The 18,400-nt window shown below is 66.1% G+C and overlaps 3 protein-coding genes across 3 annotated transcripts; all 3 read left to right on the top strand.

Moving 5' to 3' along the window:
- Positions 1-1,213: 1,213 nt before the first annotated feature.
- Positions 1,214-2,576, top strand: STPG3 (sperm-tail PG-rich repeat containing 3). The gene is made up of 6 exons (XM_055400417.2): positions 1,214-1,320; positions 1,411-1,565; positions 1,669-1,803; positions 1,898-1,986; positions 2,058-2,352; positions 2,443-2,576. The coding sequence occupies exons 1-6, from the start codon at positions 1,214-1,216 to the stop codon at positions 2,574-2,576; spliced, it is 915 nt and encodes a 304-aa protein (XP_055256392.2).
- A 432-nt stretch (positions 2,577-3,008) lies between these two features.
- NELFB (negative elongation factor complex member B) lies at positions 3,009-12,825 on the top strand. The gene is made up of 17 exons (XM_055400413.2): positions 3,009-3,116; positions 3,223-3,297; positions 3,510-3,595; positions 4,299-4,443; positions 4,677-5,264; positions 5,540-5,703; positions 5,868-5,967; positions 6,302-6,532; positions 7,133-7,318; positions 7,948-8,060; positions 8,557-8,659; positions 8,827-8,922; positions 9,062-9,204; positions 9,278-9,384; positions 11,418-11,559; positions 11,714-11,822; positions 11,980-12,825. Exons 1-17 carry the CDS (start codon positions 3,009-3,011, stop codon positions 12,124-12,126), a joined length of 2,643 nt encoding a protein of 880 aa, XP_055256388.2. The 3' UTR covers positions 12,127-12,825.
- Positions 12,826-15,480: 2,655 nt separating this feature from the next.
- On the top strand, positions 15,481-17,767 carry TOR4A (torsin family 4 member A). Its single transcript, XM_055400825.2, has 2 exons — positions 15,481-15,692; positions 16,400-17,767. Exon 2 carries the CDS (start codon positions 16,437-16,439, stop codon positions 17,652-17,654), a length of 1,218 nt encoding a protein of 405 aa, XP_055256800.1. The 5' UTR covers positions 15,481-15,692; positions 16,400-16,436; the 3' UTR covers positions 17,655-17,767.
- The last annotated feature ends 633 nt before the right edge of the window (positions 17,768-18,400 follow it).

The raw sequence follows: 18,400 nt of genomic DNA, 5'->3' as shown, positions 1-18,400 counted from the left end.
GGCAAGAAGACTGGAGTGGGTTTTCATTTCCTTTTCCAAGGGGTCTTCCCGACCCAAAGATCGAACCCACGTCTCCTGATCTGTCACTATTTTCCATTTAAAACAAATCCTGATTTTTTTTGAGGTGGGGGTGTAAGGAGAACTTTCTAAGCATAAAAACGAAGAAAGGTAAAAGGACGGTTAGCAGGTTCAAGCACGTGTCAAAAAACAGTATAATCAATTCTTAGTAACAGGTGACAGACCAGGGGAATGAAGCGTCTGCAACGAGTGTTGCGTGCAGATAGGGTATCAGTAGAAACAAGCTCACAAAGCAAACCCATGAGAAGTTAACACCCAACAGAGAAGCCCGTGAAACGTGCACACAGTCAGTGAGGGCAGAGCCTCGGTTAAACGCGTGAGGGCGCTGGCGGCCTGCCGCTCCTCACCAGCACAGAGACCGCCTGGCACGCGGCCGGGCTCTGACCCGCGGCTTCCACTCGGTCCCGAGGACACAGCCCGCCGAGCACAGGTGTGTGTCAGGAGCCGGATGGGAGGGCCTTGGAGAGGGAGAGACGGGCATGCGTGGGGGACGGGACATCCTTGGCTGTGATGCCTGGGTGAGGCCAAGGCCGGGGCTGGGCTGGTCTGCTGGTTGGCTGCGGAAGGCACTGCGGGGGCCTGCTGCTCACCCGGCCTCATGTGTCTTCATGTTTCAGCCCCAGCAGCCCCTTGTGTCTGTAATGACATCCAGCCTCTGTGCCCCCCAGAGGACAGTGCCCCCCAGCCGCACCTGAGCCGCCAGGCCTGCCTCCCCCTTTTCTGGTGAGTCCCCTCCGGCCTCCCCCATGTCTCCTTCGGCTGGCCCTGCAGGCTCAGCAGCCCACGGCCCCTGTCCCCTTCTCCACCCTCTGCCAGGGCCTCAGTCCTTCCCGAGCGCTACTAGAGTGGACCCTAGGGCCCCAGGAGACCCAAAAGTCCAGGAGATCGGAAGGGTTGGGACAAGAAAGGGGAGGAGGGAGAAAGGGCAGCAGAGTTGAGAGTCACAGGGGCCTCCGGGGGGCCTGCTGACCCTGGCTGATCCCAGGGCAACCCACCTCGTGGGTCAGGGGAGGGGCCGCTTCAGGGCTGGACAGTGCTTCCCAGGGAGTCCCGGGCAACAGGGGACCCATGTCCAGTCAGTGAGGTCACAGAGCCCTGTGATGTCCCTAGGGGAGGGGAGCCAGAGACCCTGATAATGAATTTTGACCAGAAGGCGGTGAAATTCCTGGGAAATTTTCACATCAATGGAGGCAGACACTGGACCCATGGCTCCCTGAAGCAGAAGCCACCTGTGACTTCCCAGTAACTGCCCGCATGGTGGGCTGGCTGGGGTGCAACGGCCTGGGGTGGCCCTCCAGCCACGTGGATGGTGGCTGCTTGCGTCTCCTGCAGGCTCAATGCTGCTGTGCTGTTGACAGGCCTGGAACCGGGGCTGGGGGCCGCCTGGGAGGAGATGTGGCCCACAGCGGTGTGGAAGCTCCAGGTGGGGCTCAGGGCGCAAACCAGTCCCCTCCAGGAGCCCCTCACTCGGAACCTGAGGGAGCTGTGTGAGTGACAGCTCGGGCTCCCCAACCCCGGGCTGGTCAGGGGAGTAGGCGGGGCCGGGCAGGGGCCTCTGGGAGGACCCAGGCCCAGGGCTTGTTCCGCCAGTGCTGGACCAACGCCCTCCCATTGTGACCGACCTGCATGTTCCTGGCGCCACCAAGTACCAGGTGCCAGACGCGTCGCTGCGAGAGTCCTCCCCACACCCACACTTCAGCATCGGCCGCAGGCACCCCACCCATGGTGCGTGCCCCTCCCCGCGACCCCCACCACCCACCCTCTCCCCTGGAGAGGGACCCTGGCCACAGGCACCCCTGTGACCCTGTCCCCGCTGCAGAGGGCGGTGGCCGCAGGGCGTGGCAGACTGTGTGGTTCCAGAGTGAAAGCCCCTTCACCCAGAAAGCTGACTTCAACCGAGAGCAGAAGGTGCCCGGCAGGCCGTGGGTGGGGTGGGCCCCACCGAGGGGCAGGCCTGCAGCAGCCTCGTCTCCCCACAGTGGCCGTCGCCTGCCGACTACCAGCTGCCCAGCCCGCCTGCCTGCCCGCCCTTCAGCTTCAGGGGCTGCCCTGCCTCCAGGCCGCCTGAGGCCCGAGCCCGCCAGGGGGTGCTGCAGGGCTGGGGCAAGGGGCCCCGGGCCCAGCCCCTCCTGCAGGCCCCTCTGCCCACAGGGGATGAGATGGGCCCTGGTCCCAGCACCTACGACATCCTTCCTGGCTGCCGTCTGAAGGGCCCATGCTCACCCGCCTTCTCCATGGGCCGCTTGCCCCTGCTGGCCTCCTGGGTGGGCTCCTGTAAGCGGTGGGGGGGAAGGCGGGGGGTGGGAGGGATGGACTTGGGTGGCACAGGTGGGCACAGTGACTGCACCCGCCTCCCCTCTGCAGCCTGCACCCCAGGCCCGGCTGCCTACGACGTGGAGAAATGCTACAGCTCACGGTTCCCCTCGGCACCCGGGGTGGTCATCCAAGGCGTGCGGAGGCCCAAGCGCCACGACACTGGCCCGTTCTGTGCGCTCTAGAGCCCGCAGGGTGCACCCGGCCTGCCGGCCTGCCAGGTCAACACATGAAACCCTGCCCCCTGAGGGGTCTTGCTGGACCTCCCTCTGAAACTCAGTGCCGTCCATGCCGGCCTGGCCTGCTGACACTCCGGATACCTCTGATCCACCCTCCTGACCAGCCAAACCCTCTGAGCTGTGGACGAGGAGGGCCCACCATCCCTTGCTATATACTGAGGTACTGTTGATCTGTCCAAGTAGTTCTGTGTGCTTGGCGACCGCTGGCCCTTCCCCTGAGCCGTCCTGCAGACATGGCCTGCGGCTAACCTGTCACGTCTGCTGCTTCCTGGCCAGGCCCCCTGCTCTTTTCCTTCAGCGCTCTCTTCTCTAGGGTGGCTGGGGTGGCAGCCAGAGCTTGCCTGGCCTGCGGCAGGATGGGACAGGGCCCTGTGGGCCATGCGGACGCCCCCACCAAGCTGTGCCAGCCAGTGGAGGGGTCCAGCTGCTGGACTCCCTAAGAGTCGGGCTGCTTGCCAAGCTGAGGAGTCAACTGTTGGAGTGGAGGTGGGGGATAGTCAGCTGCCATCCTGAGGTGGGGTCAGCCTGCTCCCCGGCCAGGTAAGGCCCAGAGGACCCGCTCCTTAGGGCCTGACTCCACTTCTCCCTGTAGCTGCCCAAAGACCCTGTGAACTCAGCCAGGGTTGTGCAGGCCAGGCTGCAGCCAACAGATGCCCTGGGCTCCACTGTGAGGCTCCACCCCGCCCACAGCAGTGGCTTGGCATGGGCTCCTCATCGCCATCGCCCCGCCCTCCTGTCCAGGGGTCGGCCCCAAGACTGCCTCCCTGCAAGGGCCTCCTGCAGCTTGCGGTGGCTCCTGTCACTGCACCAGTTCCTCCAGGGGCCCTTCCCGTGTCCCCCAAGCCCTTGGCCAGACCTCCTTTGTCTCTTCTGTCCAAGCTCAACCCTTTCAACAGGTACCACAAGAGCTACTCCCACGGTGCTGGCATCATCCCTTTCCACAGGGAAGCCAAGAACAAGGGAGTGTGAGTGCCATGCACCTGGGACCTCCTCCAGGGTTGAACCAGCTGTGGCTCGAGCTTCAGCACCCCAGGAATCAGAACAGTGGGACTGCAGGCTGTGGGCACTGGGCCCTGGGCTGACCAGCGGGCCAGAGGGCAACAGAGACAGCTGTGGAGCTCTAGCCTTTTGAGTCTGGCCCAAGCTCAGGGCACCAGAAGCCCTGCTCACAGCTGCACCACCAGCAACCCCTAGGACTCAAGCTAGGAGTGGGACCAGCAGGAAGGATGGAGCAATGCCCCAGCTGGGCTGAGGAGGGTGGGCTTCTGGGAGGCTTTCAAGGATGAGCCAGAGTTTGCTGGGCAGCAGGAAGGGAATTTCTGGCAGAGCAAACCTTGGAAGCGAAGGCACGTGGAAATGTTACATTTGGTGAGGCCAAGCTTGGGAGGACCCAAGTCTGGTGGGCGGGAAGGAGGGGGCTGGAGGGATCGAGCAACTGCAGAGGGCTGTGTGCGAGTCCAGGCGCTTGCACGCTCAGTAAGGGAGCCCGCGGAGGGTGCAGAGCAGGCAGTGTCTCCCACCCTGTATGGGCTTCTTGTCTTGCAAGGTGGGCTGTTGGGTGGGGCTGGACCTTAGCCTGAGGTCCTGGCACTTTGGGTTAGTCAGGGGGTTAGATGCTGAAGGCAATAGAGGACAGCCATCTTTTTCACACTGTCACTGCACGCCCAGGTCTCTGCTAGGCACTTCCTACTTTGAGGCACTTCCCGTTAGAGTTTGGTCTTTGCGACAGTTCTGTGGTGTGGGCTTTATCGGTTTGGACAGGGAGGAAACCAAGTTCCATGATGAGAAGGTCCTGCAGCTGGTGGGCGCTAAGGTCAGCAAAAGGATTTTTCTTGATTATTAAAACGCAGATCCTGCGAGCCGCAAAGACCCGGCACAACCAAATAAATATATTAAAAAAAAATAAAAGGCACTTGGCGGTACAGTGGTTAAAACTCCACACTTCCACTGCAGGGGGGTGCGGGTTCAATTCCCCGGCGCGCGGCCAAAAGTTTCTTAAGTAAAACACACCCGGCTAAAGTATCAGTTCTGAATCTCCTGAAGCAGGCCAACCCGCCGGTGGCACCGGCCCCCGGTGTTCCAGCCGAGCTCTGGTGGAGCCCTTCCCAGGGGCCGGCCCGCCAACCGCGTTCTACCCGGCGAGAGGAAGCTGGCCCCGGGAGGCTGGGCGGGGCCTGGGTGGGCGGGGCTTCATCCCATGCGTCATCCGGGGACCGCCTTCGCGCTCCGCCTCTGCCGGGCGCGGGACGCGGCGCTCTTCCCGGGAACCTCTGCGCGGCGGCAGCGGCGTTTCCGGGGAGCCCGTTGGCCCGCGGACCTGGCTGCGCGGAACGGAAGTGGGCGGCTGCGGAGCGAGCGGAGCGGCGCTGCGGGCGGGACCTGGCCGAGCTGGAGGGCGCCGGGGAGCGGAGCGCCGGCGGCCCCCGAGGCCCGGGCGAGAGGACCGCTGCGGGGCCCGTGGCGAGCGCGGCAGCGCCGGGGGAGCGCGGCGGGGATGGGGCGCCGGGCCGGGTGGGGACCGGGGCCTCGGCCCTGTTTGCGGGGCTGCAGGACCTGGGTGTGGCCAACGGCGAGGACCTAAAGGAGACGCTGACCAACTGCACGGAGCCGCTCAAGGCCATCGAGCAGTTCCAGGTGGGGCTGCGCGAGGGCCCGGGGGCGGGCGCGCGTGTGAAGTGGGCGTATCCGTCTGCTCCGCGGCCCGGAGGGGCCGGACCCGCCGATCTCCGGCCGCTTCGACGGCCGGCGGGCGGCTCCCAGCGTCTGCTGCTACAGCCGGCGCGGCGCGGACACCCTTCTGCCTGCCTCTTCGAGCGCTCGGGGCAGCCGGGGCGCCTGACCACGAGCGGCTGCGGCTGAGGTCTCTCTTGCCGCCCCCGAGGCAGCCACGCCGTCCTCTGCTTCCTTAGACAGAGAACGGCGTGTTGCTGCCCTCCCTGCAGTCGGCCTTGCCTTTCTTGGACCTGCACGGGACGCCGCGGCTGGAGTTCCACCAGTCGGTTTTTGATGAGCTTCGGGACAAGCTGCTGGAGCGTGTGTCAGCTATCGCTTCAGAGGGGAAAGCCGAGGAAAGGTCAGTGAGACAGGCAGCCCCCTCCCCAGCCAGGAACCCCCAGTCAGCAGCGCTCACCACCCCATGGCTACACATCCTTCCTGAAAAGGGGGCCGCCTGTAACACCACCAGTCTGGGGACCCACAGGTCTTGTGCCGCTTCCTCGGTAATGTGAGTTTTCCCAGGTATAAGAAACTGGAGGATCTCCTGGAAAAGAGCTTTTCTCTGGTGAAGATGCCGTCTCTGCAGCCGGTGGTGATGTGTGTCATGAAACACTTGCCCAAGGTAACAGCTGCCTGGCTGGCTCTCTCTGGGGAGGGTTCCTGAGCTGCCTGTCCCAGGAAGGACAGCTTTGGAGCACGGTTCCCTGCGCTGGCTTCTCCCTGAGCCAAGCAGACACTGAAGCTTGGCATGTGCTCCGGGGTGTGGAGCCCTTTCTGGGAAAAAGCTGTCTGTGGTTGCTACCCGTGCCACTGCCTGGGGGCCTGGTCCCAGATGTCCCCATCAGTTGGGCTGGGCTGGATGTGGTCTCTGCCGTGGGGGCGCTGAGGCCTGCCGGTTGTCTCGAGGGAGCTCGCCGGGGCAGGGTGCTGCTGACGGTGGCCTGTGGGTTATGTAGGTTCCTGAGAAGAAGCTGAAGCTGGTGATGGCTGACAAGGAGCTGTACCGGGCCTGCGCGGTGGAGGTGAAGCGGCAGATCTGGCAGGACAACCAGGCGCTCTTCGGAGACGAGGTCTCCCCGCTGCTGAAGCAGTACATCGTGGAGAAGGAGGGCGCGCTCTTCAGCACGGAGCTCTCTGTCCTGCACAACTTCTTCAGCCCTTCCCCCAAGACCAGGCGCCAGGGGGAGGTGAGGCAGGGCAGGGCTGTGTGCGGGCCTCCCTGGCCAGCCCCTTCCTGCCCCCCTTCCTGCCCACCTGTCTGCTCTTGGAGGCCTGGGTTTGTCTGGGGCGTCGCAGCACTGTCCCTGCATAAGGATTTTTCTGTCTTTTCTGCGTACTTCGCGCTGGGTGGCTGCTCTCTGCGTCTCTCCTCAGCCCTGGGATCTCCCTGTGTCTGGGTCTGATTTGTTTCTTGCTGCAACAAATGTTTTTTGGGCACTGACTTACTGCCGTGGGTGCCTGGACCCTTCAGTGACCCCAGAGGTCAGGGCACCTCCTGGGCGCCTTAGGCTCCCGAGGGGTGGACCCCACACGTTAGATGTCACACGTCGGTCACAGAGAGAAAGCGGGAGTGGGGCGGTTGCAGCAGGCCCGACCCAATGTGGAGTCTGGGGCCTGGGCTGACACCCTCTCAGAGGAGCCTCAGGGCCTGACGGTTCACCATCCTCCAGACCAGAGGTTGCCCCCCAGTGTGAGCCAGCGTCCTATGAAAGAGAAGCCTCAGCCCCATGGGTTGGGGGATGAGGGGGCAAGGGACGGGCGGGGTGTGAGGCCTGGCATCCCGGCAGGTGGTGCAGAGGCTGACGCGGATGGTGGGGCGCAACGTGAAGCTGTACGACATGGTCCTGCAGTTCCTGCGCACGCTCTTCCTGCGCACCCGCAACGTGCACTATTGCACGCTGCGTGCCGAGCTGCTCATGTCCCTGCACGACCTGGATGTCGGCGACATCTGCTCCGTGGACCCCTGCCATAAGGTGGACGCCTCCTCTGCCTCCCTCCTCCCTGGGACGCTTTGGTCCCGGCCCCTGGGCTTGTGTGCTCCCCCGCCTCCTGCTCCGCCACGCCTGCCCCCAGCTGGGGGACCCAGTGTCGGAGCCCACAACCCCGAGCCCACCGCCCTGTGGCGCCATCCCCCGCCAGCCGCGAGGTCTGTCCGCCCAGTGCAGCCGAGCCAGCCCCACCGCCCTGCCCTTCCCGGGGCTTGTCTCCCCTACCCCGCACCAACGTGGTGAGCTCCATGTTCTGGAGCAGGGCTCTCCGCTCTGCCCCGTCCTGACGCGGGCGCGGCGTGACCCCCTCGGCATCCCTAGGGGCTTTGTGGTGTCACACTCCGGCCCAGCACTGCCCACAGCGCAGTGGGGACCCCGGGAAGGCCCGTTTCAGAACAGACACACTTGGCCTTTTCCTTGCACTGCCTAGCGTGGGGGACGTGGGTCCTTGGGCCTGTTTCCTTTGTGCGGCCCTGTTTCTCGCACCAAGCGGGGCATTGGTGACACGAGGTGAGGGTCCCGGTGCTCACCCCAGGCTCAAACGCTCAGGCAGTGGGGACAGCTGCCTGGAGGCGCAGCTCTGGTTGAGTCCTGACCCTGCTTTCTCCCTGCAGTTCACCTGGTGCCTGGACGCTTGCATCCGAGAGCGGTTCGTGGACAGCAAGAGGGCCCGTGAGCTGCAGGGCTTCCTTGACGGAGTGAAGAAGGGGCAGGAGCAAGTCCTGGGGTGAGGGTCCGCTTGGTGTGGGCGCCTGTCCGCGGGCGTCCGCCCAAGCCCGCCGTGGCTGCTGTCGGGAGTGGTGCTTCTTCCCGTGCGTTTTTAGGGGGACCACCTGGTGCCTGAGCCCGTGACTGAGGCTGTGGAGGCTCGGCTGCACCAGGCGCCTGAGCTGGCCTGCCGGTGAGCAGATAGGCCTGCTGCGGCCAGAGGTGGCAGTCTGGCTGCTGGCAAGGTGCTGACCAGGTGGGCCCTGTCCCAGGTCTGGGATTGGGCTTGAGGGAACCTGACTGAATTTACGGAGCTTGGATCAGAATCTCGGCCAAAGTGGGACCTTAATTTTTTAAAAAAACTAAGGTCTTTCAGTTTATTGAGTACATTAAGGGAAAGTTGTGAACGGTGAGCTTTTAGAAAGTGGGCCAGAGTGGGGTGGCTTGGCCCGCAGGAAGGGCTGGCTCCCAGGCCGGTGGCCCCCCTTGCTGACGCCGTGGGCGTGCCGTCACAGGGACCTGTCCATGATCCTGTGTGACCCCTTCGCCATCAACACCCTGTCCCTGAGCACCGTCAGGCACCTGCAGGAGCTGGTGGGCCAGGAGGTGCTGCCCAGGGTGAGTGCGCCCAGCCAGCCGCGCGCTGCCCTCAGGGGCCATGTGGGGGTAACCCTGGGATGAGCCCACGCTCCCTCCAGGCAGAGGGCATGTGGGCCTAAGCCCTGGGCACGTGCGGTCAGGGCAGGACACTGGGCAAGCCCGCCGAGGCCTGTGTCTTCCTGCAGGACAGCCCGGACCTCCTCTTGCTGCTCCGGCTGCTAGCGCTGGGCCAGGGCGCGTGGGACATGATCGACAGCCAGGTCTTCAAGGAACCCAAGATGGTAACAGGGTCAGGCGGGCTCCTCCGTGAGGGACCATGGGGCGGGGCTTGGGGGCGCTGGGCCCACAGCTGGGGGGTGGTTGGAGGCTGGGGTCTGGGGGCAGGCGCGGCGTGCGACAGCTCTAGGGCCTGCGCCCCAGGAGGTGGAGCTGGTCACCAGGTTCCTGCCCATGCTCATGTCCTTCGTGGTGGACGACCACACCTTCAACGTGGACCAGAAGCTCCCAGCTGAGGAGAAGGCCCCGGTCACGTACCCAAACACGCTGCCGGAGAGCTTCACCAAGTACGGCCGCGGGTGTGGCGGGGGAGGGCCATGGCCCGCAGGCCTGCGCGGGGCTGACGGTGCTGGGGCGCAGGTTCCTGCAGGAGCAGCGCATGGCCTGTGAGGTGGGGCTGTACTACGTGCTGCACATCACCAAGCAGAGGAACAAGAACGCGCTGCTGCGCCTGCTGCCGGGGCTCGGTGAGTGTCCATGCCTGCCGCCCTGCCCAGACGCCCGCCGCCCTGCCCAGACGCCTGCTGCCCTCCCCAGGTGCCCGCCGCCCTCGCCATGGCCCGTGTTCCCGAAGAGCCAGGGTCGTCCTTCCCTGACGGGCGAGGGGCCTGGAGTCTCCCAAGTCCTTGGACCCAGGCGAAAGCTCTCCACCAAGGTGGTGGAGAGGCCAGTTCCCCTGGGAACCTCACTCTGCATGCTGGAGGGACCCTGCAAGCCAGGAAGACCAGGGGGATCGGGGCCCCTTCAAGAGCCAGCTGTAGGCTGAGTCGGGGCACCCAGCCTGCTCACCGCACAGCAGCTCCAGGGCCTCTGCTGGCTCAGTCCCGTCAGGGCGTTGCGGCTTCGTGGAGAGGGTGTGGCGCCGCTCACTCAGTGTGTACGTGGGTCATTGGCGGGTCTGATGATGGTGCGCGTTGTTTCCAGGCTTTTCTTTATGGAGGAGGCTGCCTGTGGTGGGTATTAGCTGCTATACAGCCACCACCCAACTGGTGAGCGGGAACTTGATTAACTCTTACGCTTCTGGGAGCTGGATGTCTCCAGTGGGTCTCTCAGGGATAAAGCAGGTGTGGGTGGGGCTTACTCCTTTTGGAGGCCCCGGAGAAGACCCTTCTTGTGCCTCCAGCTCCCAGAAACCCCGTCCTTGGCTCTGGCCCCGTCGCAGTTCATTCGTCCACCTCTCTCTCCTAAGGGACCCGCCCGGGGCACGCTGGACCTTCTCTCCCCGCGGGGCCCATACCCCAGTGGGGTGAGTTCGCCGGCTCCAGGATCAGCACATGGGGAGTTTTCTACGGGGGGAGTTCTCTGCTGAGGGACTTCCAGGAGCACAGTTCTAGGAACTTGGTTAACCGCATTCTTCTTGCTCATTTGGGAGCTTTTGTGTCTGTCTTGAGTAGACATGGGATGTCCTGGAGGCGGGAGTCAGCATAGCCCGCCTGGTGGGCCGGGTGCAGGTCTCATCCCACCTACTGGGCGGGTGTGGGTCTCCAGTTACGTTCTGGAGAGGAACCTGCTTCTTTGTTGTTAGTGCAAGGTTCTAGTAAAAATGGGTGTTGGTTTTTAAAATCTCTCTTTGCTTTTAAACATTTTTTTGGTGGAAGTTTTCTATGAACTCAGGTGCAGGCTAGTGGAGCCCAAGGCCCATTGCCCACCTGCAGGGGCTCTGTGTGTGGCTTCCGTCCCCTTAGGGATGGGCTGGACAGAGCCCGGACCCCAGCAGACCAGGGCGGAGCAGCCCGGCAGGTGGGATGTCGTTACGGCCGTGGCCGCTGCGCGGTGAGCAGGGGCCCAGGCCCTGCCAGCTTCCCCCGTCGTCACATAATGTTTTCGTGCAGGTGGTCTGTTCAGGTCAGGAGTCAGACGGGGCCTTCCCTCAGCTCACTGCTGCTGCTCCTCAGGTCTTGGGGTCTGCAGGGCTACGTGGGGCTTGTCGGGGGAACCAGGGCACCTGTTCCCTGGCTGGGGCTTGGCTGGTTGCATCCCTTGGCACACCGACTGTGCGCCTGCCTGTGTGTCGTGTGAGCCGGGTGAGGCCTCCGTCAGCTGTGGTGGGGGTGGTCCGTGTCTCCCGCCAAGTTGGGGGCTCTGTGCCTCGGCAGTGCCTGAATTTCTGAGGTCACAGCTCCTGGTGACGGGGTGACCAGGTAGTTACCTTTGCCATCTCTCTCTCCTGGGGTTTGACGGCCCTGGCTTTTAAAAGAAGGCCTGTTTGCTCCTTTCTCTCCCCTCGAGCACCACAGTCTGGTGGGCTCGAGGGGCCGCCCGCCTAGGCACTTGTGTGTCTGCTGGAGTCCACGTCACCCTGATCCCCTTGGCTGCTGGGCAGAACCCCACAACAGGATCTTGTCCCCTCCCCACCTTGCCCTGGGACCTGCCCCCAGTTAGGCCCAGGACCCTCGGGCCCCCAGGCTCCCCCAGCACTTGCTTGTCTGCCCGGATCGGTTCCGGCTCAGCCCTGGCCAGGGAGGTGCGGGCAGCTGGGGGACGCCTGCTGTGCTTGCAGTGGAGACCTTCGGTGACTTGGCGTTCGGGGACATTTTCCTGCACCTGCTCACGGGCAGCCTGGCCCTGCTGGCTGACGAGTTCGCCCTGGAGGACTTCTGCAGCAGCCTCTTCGACGGCTTCCTCCTCACTGCCTCCCCAAGGTGCATCCTCTCAGTCCATGTCCTAGGCCGGGGGGAAGAGGGTCGGGTGGGGCCTCTAGGCTGGGGGTTGGGGGCACAGCTGGGCCGCAGGTGGAGGCTTTGGGATTGGGGCGGGGGCTCTGGGCAGCCTGCAGCCCGCCTGCCCCTCCCCCAGGAAGGAGAGCGTGCAGCGGCACGTCCTGCGGCTCCTGCTGCACCTTCACCACCGGGTGGCCCCGTCCAAGCTGGAGGCGCTGCAGAAGGCGCTGGAGCCCACGGGCCAGGTGCGCCCCCACGCCTGCCCGCACCCTTGGGCCGCGCTGCCTGTGCTGGCCCGAGCCTGTGCACGCATGTGTGTGTCCCCATGCTGGCCTGCCCGTGTGTGGGGGTGGGGGTGTGTGCGTGCACGCACGCACACGTGCCCTGGGTCTCCCCCCGCAGAGCGGAGAGGCGGTGAAGGAGCTGTACTCCCAGCTTGGAGAGAAGCTCGAGCAGCTGGACCACCAGAAGCCCAGCCCAGCCCAGGCCCCAGAGACGCCATCCCTGGAGCTGCCCCTGCCGGCTGTGCCCGCCCCAGCTGTGCTCTGAGGCTTTGCTTCGGGCGGTTCAGGGCTGGCAGGGCCCCTGGTGGGGTGTGGCCCCGGTCAGCCTGGAGGGAGGCTCCGCATTCCTGCCGGAGCCTACTCTCTCCTGGAGGTGGATCGGCCGTTCCCGGGATGGGGTGCGGGCTGAGCGAGACCCTGGGGCCTGCTGTGGGCAGGGCACCCCTGCTCTGCACCTCAGCCTTGCCCTGAACTGGGTCCTGGGAGGTGTACACCCCCTGTGTACGGGGCCCCACGTCCCTGCTGCTCTCGGGTCCCTGGCCAGCTCCATGGAGCCCCGGCCCTGCTCCAGGCCTTCCCGCCCCGCCCGGCCCCTCCCGCTCCTGCTTGTTCCTCGAGTCGGGGGTTTCCACTGCTGTCGGGCAGTAGCTGGGACTGGGAAAAAGTCACCCAGGGGTGGGGCGGGGCCTGAGGCCCACGGGGAAGAGGGCAGGCCAGGATGGTTGGCACAGGTTGGCAGAATCATGCAATTTGCCTGCAGGGGCATCTGCAGATGGAGCCTAGCTCTCTCCAAGGAGCTCCCGCCCCTGCCCACAGCCCCGTAGAGCGGGCATTAAGCAGGAAAACAGCCCTGCCCCCGCCCCTGCTGCCTGGGTTTGCCCTTGGAGCATGTGGCCAGGCGAGGGTCGGCCGTTGCTCATCCTGTGACTTCACTTTGTAAATAAAAGGTGTTTTGGTAAATCCAGCAGCCGATCAGTGTCTGTGCACACCCAGGCGTGGCGGCAGTGCGGGCCAGCGGGAGCTTTCCTGGTGTGTTTGTCTCCACGGGGACGGCCGTGACGCCTGGCCCCCTGGGACAGCAGCTGTGGATGGCGGGGCCTGGGCCTGGTGGCACTGGGGGCACAGGACCCGAGACGGTCGGCCCTGGGGGGCCCTCCTGCTGAGGGTCAGGCTGTGTGGAGGCCACTGTGATATTGACAGGTGCGCTCTGCGGGGCGGGGAGGCCGGGCCTGGGGGCCTGGGTGGGGTCAGGAGGGGCCCGGGTGTCTAACGCGTGGACAGGGGAAGGGGCGTGGGAGGGACGGGCTGGGGTGTCACTGGGTGGGGGAGGGGCCATGCCGGGCACCCCTCACAGGCACAGGGTTCTCAGGGAGGAGGCAGGTCTGGGCTGCGGGTGCCGGGGCTGCTGCTTTTCCTCCAGGAAGCAGGGAGCCAGGTCCTGGGCAGGAAGTCAGGACCCATGGGGGTGGGGCCGAGGAGGGAGGGGAGGAACTGGGCCTGGGGAGGGGCGAGCGCCTGGGCAGGGCCCACGGGACCCACTGGAGGCTTGCGGTCAGTGTGGACAGAGGCTAGGGAGCAGGTCAGCGGGTCCAGGCTCCTCCTGCCTGGACAGAGGGGCCAGGGACCCGGTAAGAGTGTGGGGGGCACCCTGGTGGGTGGGGGCTTGGGGGGTGGAGGGCAGGAGCTGCAGGGATGGGTGTGGGTGGGGGGCTGCAGGAAGGAGGAGGCCCAGGTGGGCGGCTGGGAGGGCGCAGCTGAGCTCAGTCGGGACCCTCAGGGCTGCGAGGGAGGCGGGAGTCCTGAGGCTGGACCGGGAAGGGCTGTGGGAGGCCAGGGGCTGGGAGGTCTGGTCTGAAGAAGGGAGCGTCCACACGGGAGTTCGGGAAGGAGAGAAGCACGTGAGAGGCGGGGGCTGTGCCCACCTCCAGGCCGGCAGCTTGGGAACCTCAGCGCCCCACTGGACTGGCAGAGTGGTCGGGTGGGCAGCGAGGTGAGGGGTCTGCAGAGCGGTTAAACACAGGGCCCTGGATTCTGGGCGGGGGGGGTGAGTGCCTCCCGGGGGGGTGCGGTGGGCTGGGCTGGGGGGTGAAGGGGAGACGTCCCCCTGCAGGCGGGGGAGAGGCAGTGGGGAGGGGCCCTAGCCCAGGGCTCAGGCTCACCCTTGACACGGCCACGGTGGGTCCTCCCCTCCGAGGCCTGACTTGTCTTGACTCCTGCCACACCCCTACCCCCTCCTCACCCCCATGGGGGGGCTCTGGACCCCAGGTTTGGCAGACCAGCATTTGGCAGAAGCAGCTGCTGACCGGTTGAGGACAAGCCTGGCCACGCTCCTCCCTACCCTCCCAATCTTTTTCTGCATCTGCCCTTCAAGGCCCCTCCCCTCCCCTCAGGCAGAAGTGTGGAGACTACAGAAAGCCTGATGATCCTAAAGGACCCCACGCCCAGCAGAGGCCTGAACAGATAACAAACAACCTCTGTCCTGTCCCCCTGACTGGGGGTGACATGGGGGATGCCCAAAGGGTGCCTGGGCCCCAGGCTCAGCGCAGAGGCAGCAGGCAGGTGGCAGGGGCAGGTCCGAGGCTGGGGGGAGGGTGTGCAGCAGCTGTGGCTTCTCAGTGAACCTGCCTGAGGGCACAGACAAGTAGGCAGGGGCCTGTCTTCTGGGGACAAGGGAAGCCCCAGCCCACAACCAATACTTCCCTGAATGCAGGTCATGCAAGGAGGTGGAGGGAAGCCAGGGAGAGGTGAGGGGTGGTGTGCTGGGCAGAGGGACCCGTTTGGAGGAGCAAAGACGGAGGATGAGGGGCCGTGGGCAGGACAGGATTGGGGGGCTTAGGTCCGCCCGCGCCCGTGGGACACCGCTGGGCTCAGAGCCAGTGTAGTTTTGGGGGCCATACTGGTTAGCAGACCCACCCCGGGCGGCTTGCTAACACATGCTCTGCGGCTTGCTAACACATGCTCTGGAGCAGAGGGCGCTCTAGGCTGGCCAGCCTGCTCGGGTGGGGCTGCGTGAAGCTGGTGGCTGGGGAAGGACCCCGTCTCCACCTGCCAACTCTTGGCCCAAGTTCTTGCGGAATCTGCCCTCCTGCTAGGGCCGGAGCCAGTGTGGGGCTTTCTCCCCAGTTCTAGGGCTTCTGTCCCAGCGTGTGCTGCCCTGTCTCGGGGGGGCTAGTCTGGGGTACAGGGGACGAAGGCAGAGATGGGTGGGGGCAATGGAGCCCGGGTCCTGGCAGAAGAGGGAGAGGAAAAAGAAATGAGCCCTGTTTTGCGGGGCCCCCAGATTGGGCTTGGGGGAGCAGAAGAGGGAGAGGACCCCCACCCCCTCCACCCCTGCAAACAGGCAGCCTGGACGCACCCATCCCCCTCACCACGGGCCCTGGGGCGTCAGGTGCCAGAGGAGATGTCCCTGGGGAGCTTGGGGTCTGTGGCCCCAGGGGAGGGGAGGTGCATCCTTGGGGTGTCCTGAGCTGGGCTGAGTCGGGAGGTCTGGGAGGGCTGCAGGGCTGAGGAGGGTAGGTGGCCCTCCGCAGGGGGCCTGGGCAAGCCGGCCGGGCCTCCCCTCCGGGCCTCCATTCAGTCTAAGTCCCGCCCGCGCCGCACCCCTGACTCACTTCCTTTGCGAAGAAGCGGAAACCTCCCCAGGGCTTTCTCCAGTCCGGATGCTCCCAGGGTACCCGCAGGTGTCGCTGACCCGGTGAGGCCCCTCACCCAGCCCTGACCCGCTCAGGGAAGCCCACGCTGTCGGCTTCCTGAGTGGCAGGCCCCAGCCTCCGGCGTGGTCAGGCGTGGGGGTCTGGGGGCCAGTGAGAGCCTGACCTGACGCAGCTGCAGGTACCGGGGGTGGGGTGGGGTGGGGCCGGGGCACCACTTGAGAAAGGCATCACCTTTCTCCAGCTGTCTCGTCATGGACTATCCCTCCTCCGAATTTTGTCTTTCTGTCCATCTTTTCACCCCCGGACCCGTCTCTAGGGGCTCCCCGCCCCCCCCATTCGTGTGTCCACCGGAGGGATGTTGGGAGGATCCTCGTTTGGGGCTGGGAGGCCTGGGCTCAGCTCGGGACCGGGGCTGGAGCCCAATCTGGAGAGAAGTACCCCCGCACACCCCAGCCCAGGGTTCCTGTGTGGGACACTTCCGAGCTCCGGGGTGCTCGGACCTCTGCAGCCTTGGCCCCCTCTAGGCGCCCTGCCGGCCGGCAAGCCGCGGCAGGGGCGGGGCCGGCCTTGACCCTGCTTTACCCCTTTGGCGCCTGGCCGGCTCGAACCCCTCCTCCAGGAAGCCCGGGCGGCCTGCCGGCCGATAAACTGCGCCCCCCACCCCCACCCCGCGCAGTCACTTCCTCAAGGCCCGAGGCTGTTTATGCGAGGACCCGAGAGATTTGCATTGGGCCCCGCGGGGAGCCGCTTCCTGGGCAGAGGCTGGTCCCGGTCTCCGGGCAGCAGGCCGCCCTCCGGAGGCCTCGCAGGGGGGTAAGATCCCGATGGAGGGTCCCAGTCGGCCGGGCGGAAGTCTACAGACCATCCCCGACCTTCCTGTTACAGGGAGGGCGACCTGCATGCCAAGCACCACCCCTGCGCCATGGACCGCGGCCAGTCCAGCCCAGAGCCCGCGGCCCCGGTCGCCCCCAGCCCGAGCGTGATCGCCCCGGTGCGCGCTGTCGTCCGCCTGCGCCACCAAGTGCGCCTCCTGCGCAAGCGGCGGCCGCCCCCGCCCGTTGCGCCGGACCCCGGGGCTGTGGCGCCGCGCGTCCACCGGGAGCAGCCGCAGTTCTTCACCTTCGACGGGCCGGCTGAGCTGGCCTCGAGACCCGCGCGGAAGCGGCGCCGGCGCAGCCGCCTGGTGCTCTACCCCGAGACCTCGCGCAAGTTCGGGCCGCGCGCCGAGCGCCAGAGCCGCGCCCAGCGCTGCCTGCTGTTGCTCGTGGCCATCGTGGGCTTCCAGGTGCTCAACGCCATCGAGAACCTGGACGACAACGCGCTGCGCTATGACCTCGACGGGCTGGAGAAGACGCTGCAGCGCGCCGTGTTCGGGCAGCCGGCGGCCATGGGCCGCCTCGTGGCTCTGCTGCGGGACTACCTGGCCACGCACGTGCACAGCCGCCCGCTGCTCCTGGCGCTGCACGGGCCCAGCGGCGTGGGCAAGAGCCACGTGGGCCGCCTGTTAGCGCGCCACTTCCGCGCGGTGCTGGAGGACGGCGCGCTCGTGCTGCAGTACCACGCGCGCCACCACTGCCCCGCGCCGCGCGCCGCCGCCGGCTGCCGCGAGGAGCTGGCGCGGCGCGTGGCCGACGTGCTGGCGCGGGCCGAGGCGGAGGAGAAGACGCCGCTCCTGGTGCTGGACGACGCGGAGCTGCTGCCGCCGGCGCTGCTGGACGAGCTGCACGGCCTCCTGCAGCCGCAGCGGCCGCCGCGCTTCCACAACGCCGTCTACGTGCTGCTCAGCGGCGCGGGCAGCGCTGAGGTCACGCGCTTCGTGCTGCAGAACGCGTCCCGTGCGGGGCGCGCCGACCGGGCGGAGGAGCTGCGCGCGGCCGAGGAGGAGCTGCGCGCCAGCCTGCGCGCGCTGCTGGTCCGCCAGCACCCGCTGTGGGAGGCCGCGGCCATCGTGCCCTTCCTGCTGCTGGACAAGCGGGACGTGGTCAACTGCTTCCGGGACGAGATGGCCGATGAGGGCTTCTTCCCCGAGCAGGCCCGCGCCGAGCTGCTGGCCGCGCAGCTCAGCTACTACCGCGTGGCCGGCCGTGAGTTCGCCGTCACCGGCTGCAAGCAGGTGGTGGCCACGGTCAACCTCTTGTAGCGCAGGCGCGCCTGCGGGCACCACAGGACGTCGGTGTGGCCGTGGTCTTTGGAGGGGGGGAACTGCGGGTTTGCTGCGGCCTGTGAGGCCCCAATAAATCTGTCCCGGGCCTGCTGCTGGCTCACACTGGGACCTGGAGTGGGGTGGGCCGGGCCGGGTCAGTTCTGACCTCTTCTGCCAGTGCCAAGCCCCTCAGCCCCCATCTGCCACCTGCTGGTCTGTAACTCAGCCTGCATCTCCAGTGCCGGTGTGTCCCCCGGGGCCCACACCCCAGGAGTGGGCCCTCTGTCCCTGTGGTCTAGCGGACGGATGGCCACAGAGGGCGAGCAACCCCCCAAGGGTCGCACAGTGGTCCCCGCAGAGCTGGATATGAGCACAACTCCAAAGCACCCGCAGCAGTCACACCTGCACTTGCGCACACGGACCCCCCACCCCACCCTGCTGTCCTGGCCGCTTCTCTGGCAGAACGGCCTGGACTTCCCATGGCCTCCTGGGCCCAGGGGCTCCCTGAGAGGAAAAGGGCTGGGTGGGCGCTCCACCCAATGAGCTGATCCAGGGGAGCCCCCTGAATGCTCCAGAAGGGGCCTCTCAGGGTGACCCAAGTAGGCGGTGGGCCCACGTGGGAGGTCCTGCCCACCCCCTACCCCCACCCCGCTGGCGCCAGGGTGCTGAACTCCTGGGAGGCCTCTAATAGGGCTCCCTCCCTGGTCCCCAGTGTGTCCCAGGCCTGGGGCCGGGCCTCATGC

This window comes from Moschus berezovskii, chromosome 11, assembly GCF_049115385.1.
Source record: "Moschus berezovskii isolate FMDL1 chromosome 11, NW_MosBer_1.0, whole genome shotgun sequence".
In the NCBI taxonomy this organism is placed as follows: Eukaryota; Metazoa; Chordata; class Mammalia; order Artiodactyla; family Moschidae; genus Moschus; species Moschus berezovskii.
Note: the sequence above shows the minus strand (reverse complement) of the source record. Positions and strands in the feature narration are given on the sequence as shown.

Excerpts from the sequence above, each read along its gene's own strand:
- STPG3 (XM_055400417.2), top strand. The coding sequence starts at position 1,214 with ATGAATTTTGACCAGAAGGCGGTGAAATTCCTGGGAAATTTTCACATC. Across the intron at positions 1,321-1,410 it reads AAGCCACCTGTGACTTCCCA|GCTCAATGCTGCTGTGCTGT; the intron begins GTAACTGCCCGC and ends CGTCTCCTGCAG. Across the intron at positions 1,804-1,897 it reads CCGCAGGCACCCCACCCATG|AGGGCGGTGGCCGCAGGGCG; the intron begins GTGCGTGCCCCT and ends TCCCCGCTGCAG.
- NELFB (XM_055400413.2), top strand. The coding sequence starts at position 3,009 with ATGCGGACGCCCCCACCAAGCTGTGCCAGCCAGTGGAGGGGTCCAGCT. Across the intron at positions 9,205-9,277 it reads CTGCCGGAGAGCTTCACCAA|GTTCCTGCAGGAGCAGCGCA; the intron begins GTACGGCCGCGG and ends GCTGGGGCGCAG. Across the intron at positions 11,823-11,979 it reads CGCTGGAGCCCACGGGCCAG|AGCGGAGAGGCGGTGAAGGA; the intron begins GTGCGCCCCCAC and ends CTCCCCCCGCAG.
- TOR4A (XM_055400825.2), top strand. The coding sequence starts at position 16,437 with ATGGACCGCGGCCAGTCCAGCCCAGAGCCCGCGGCCCCGGTCGCCCCC.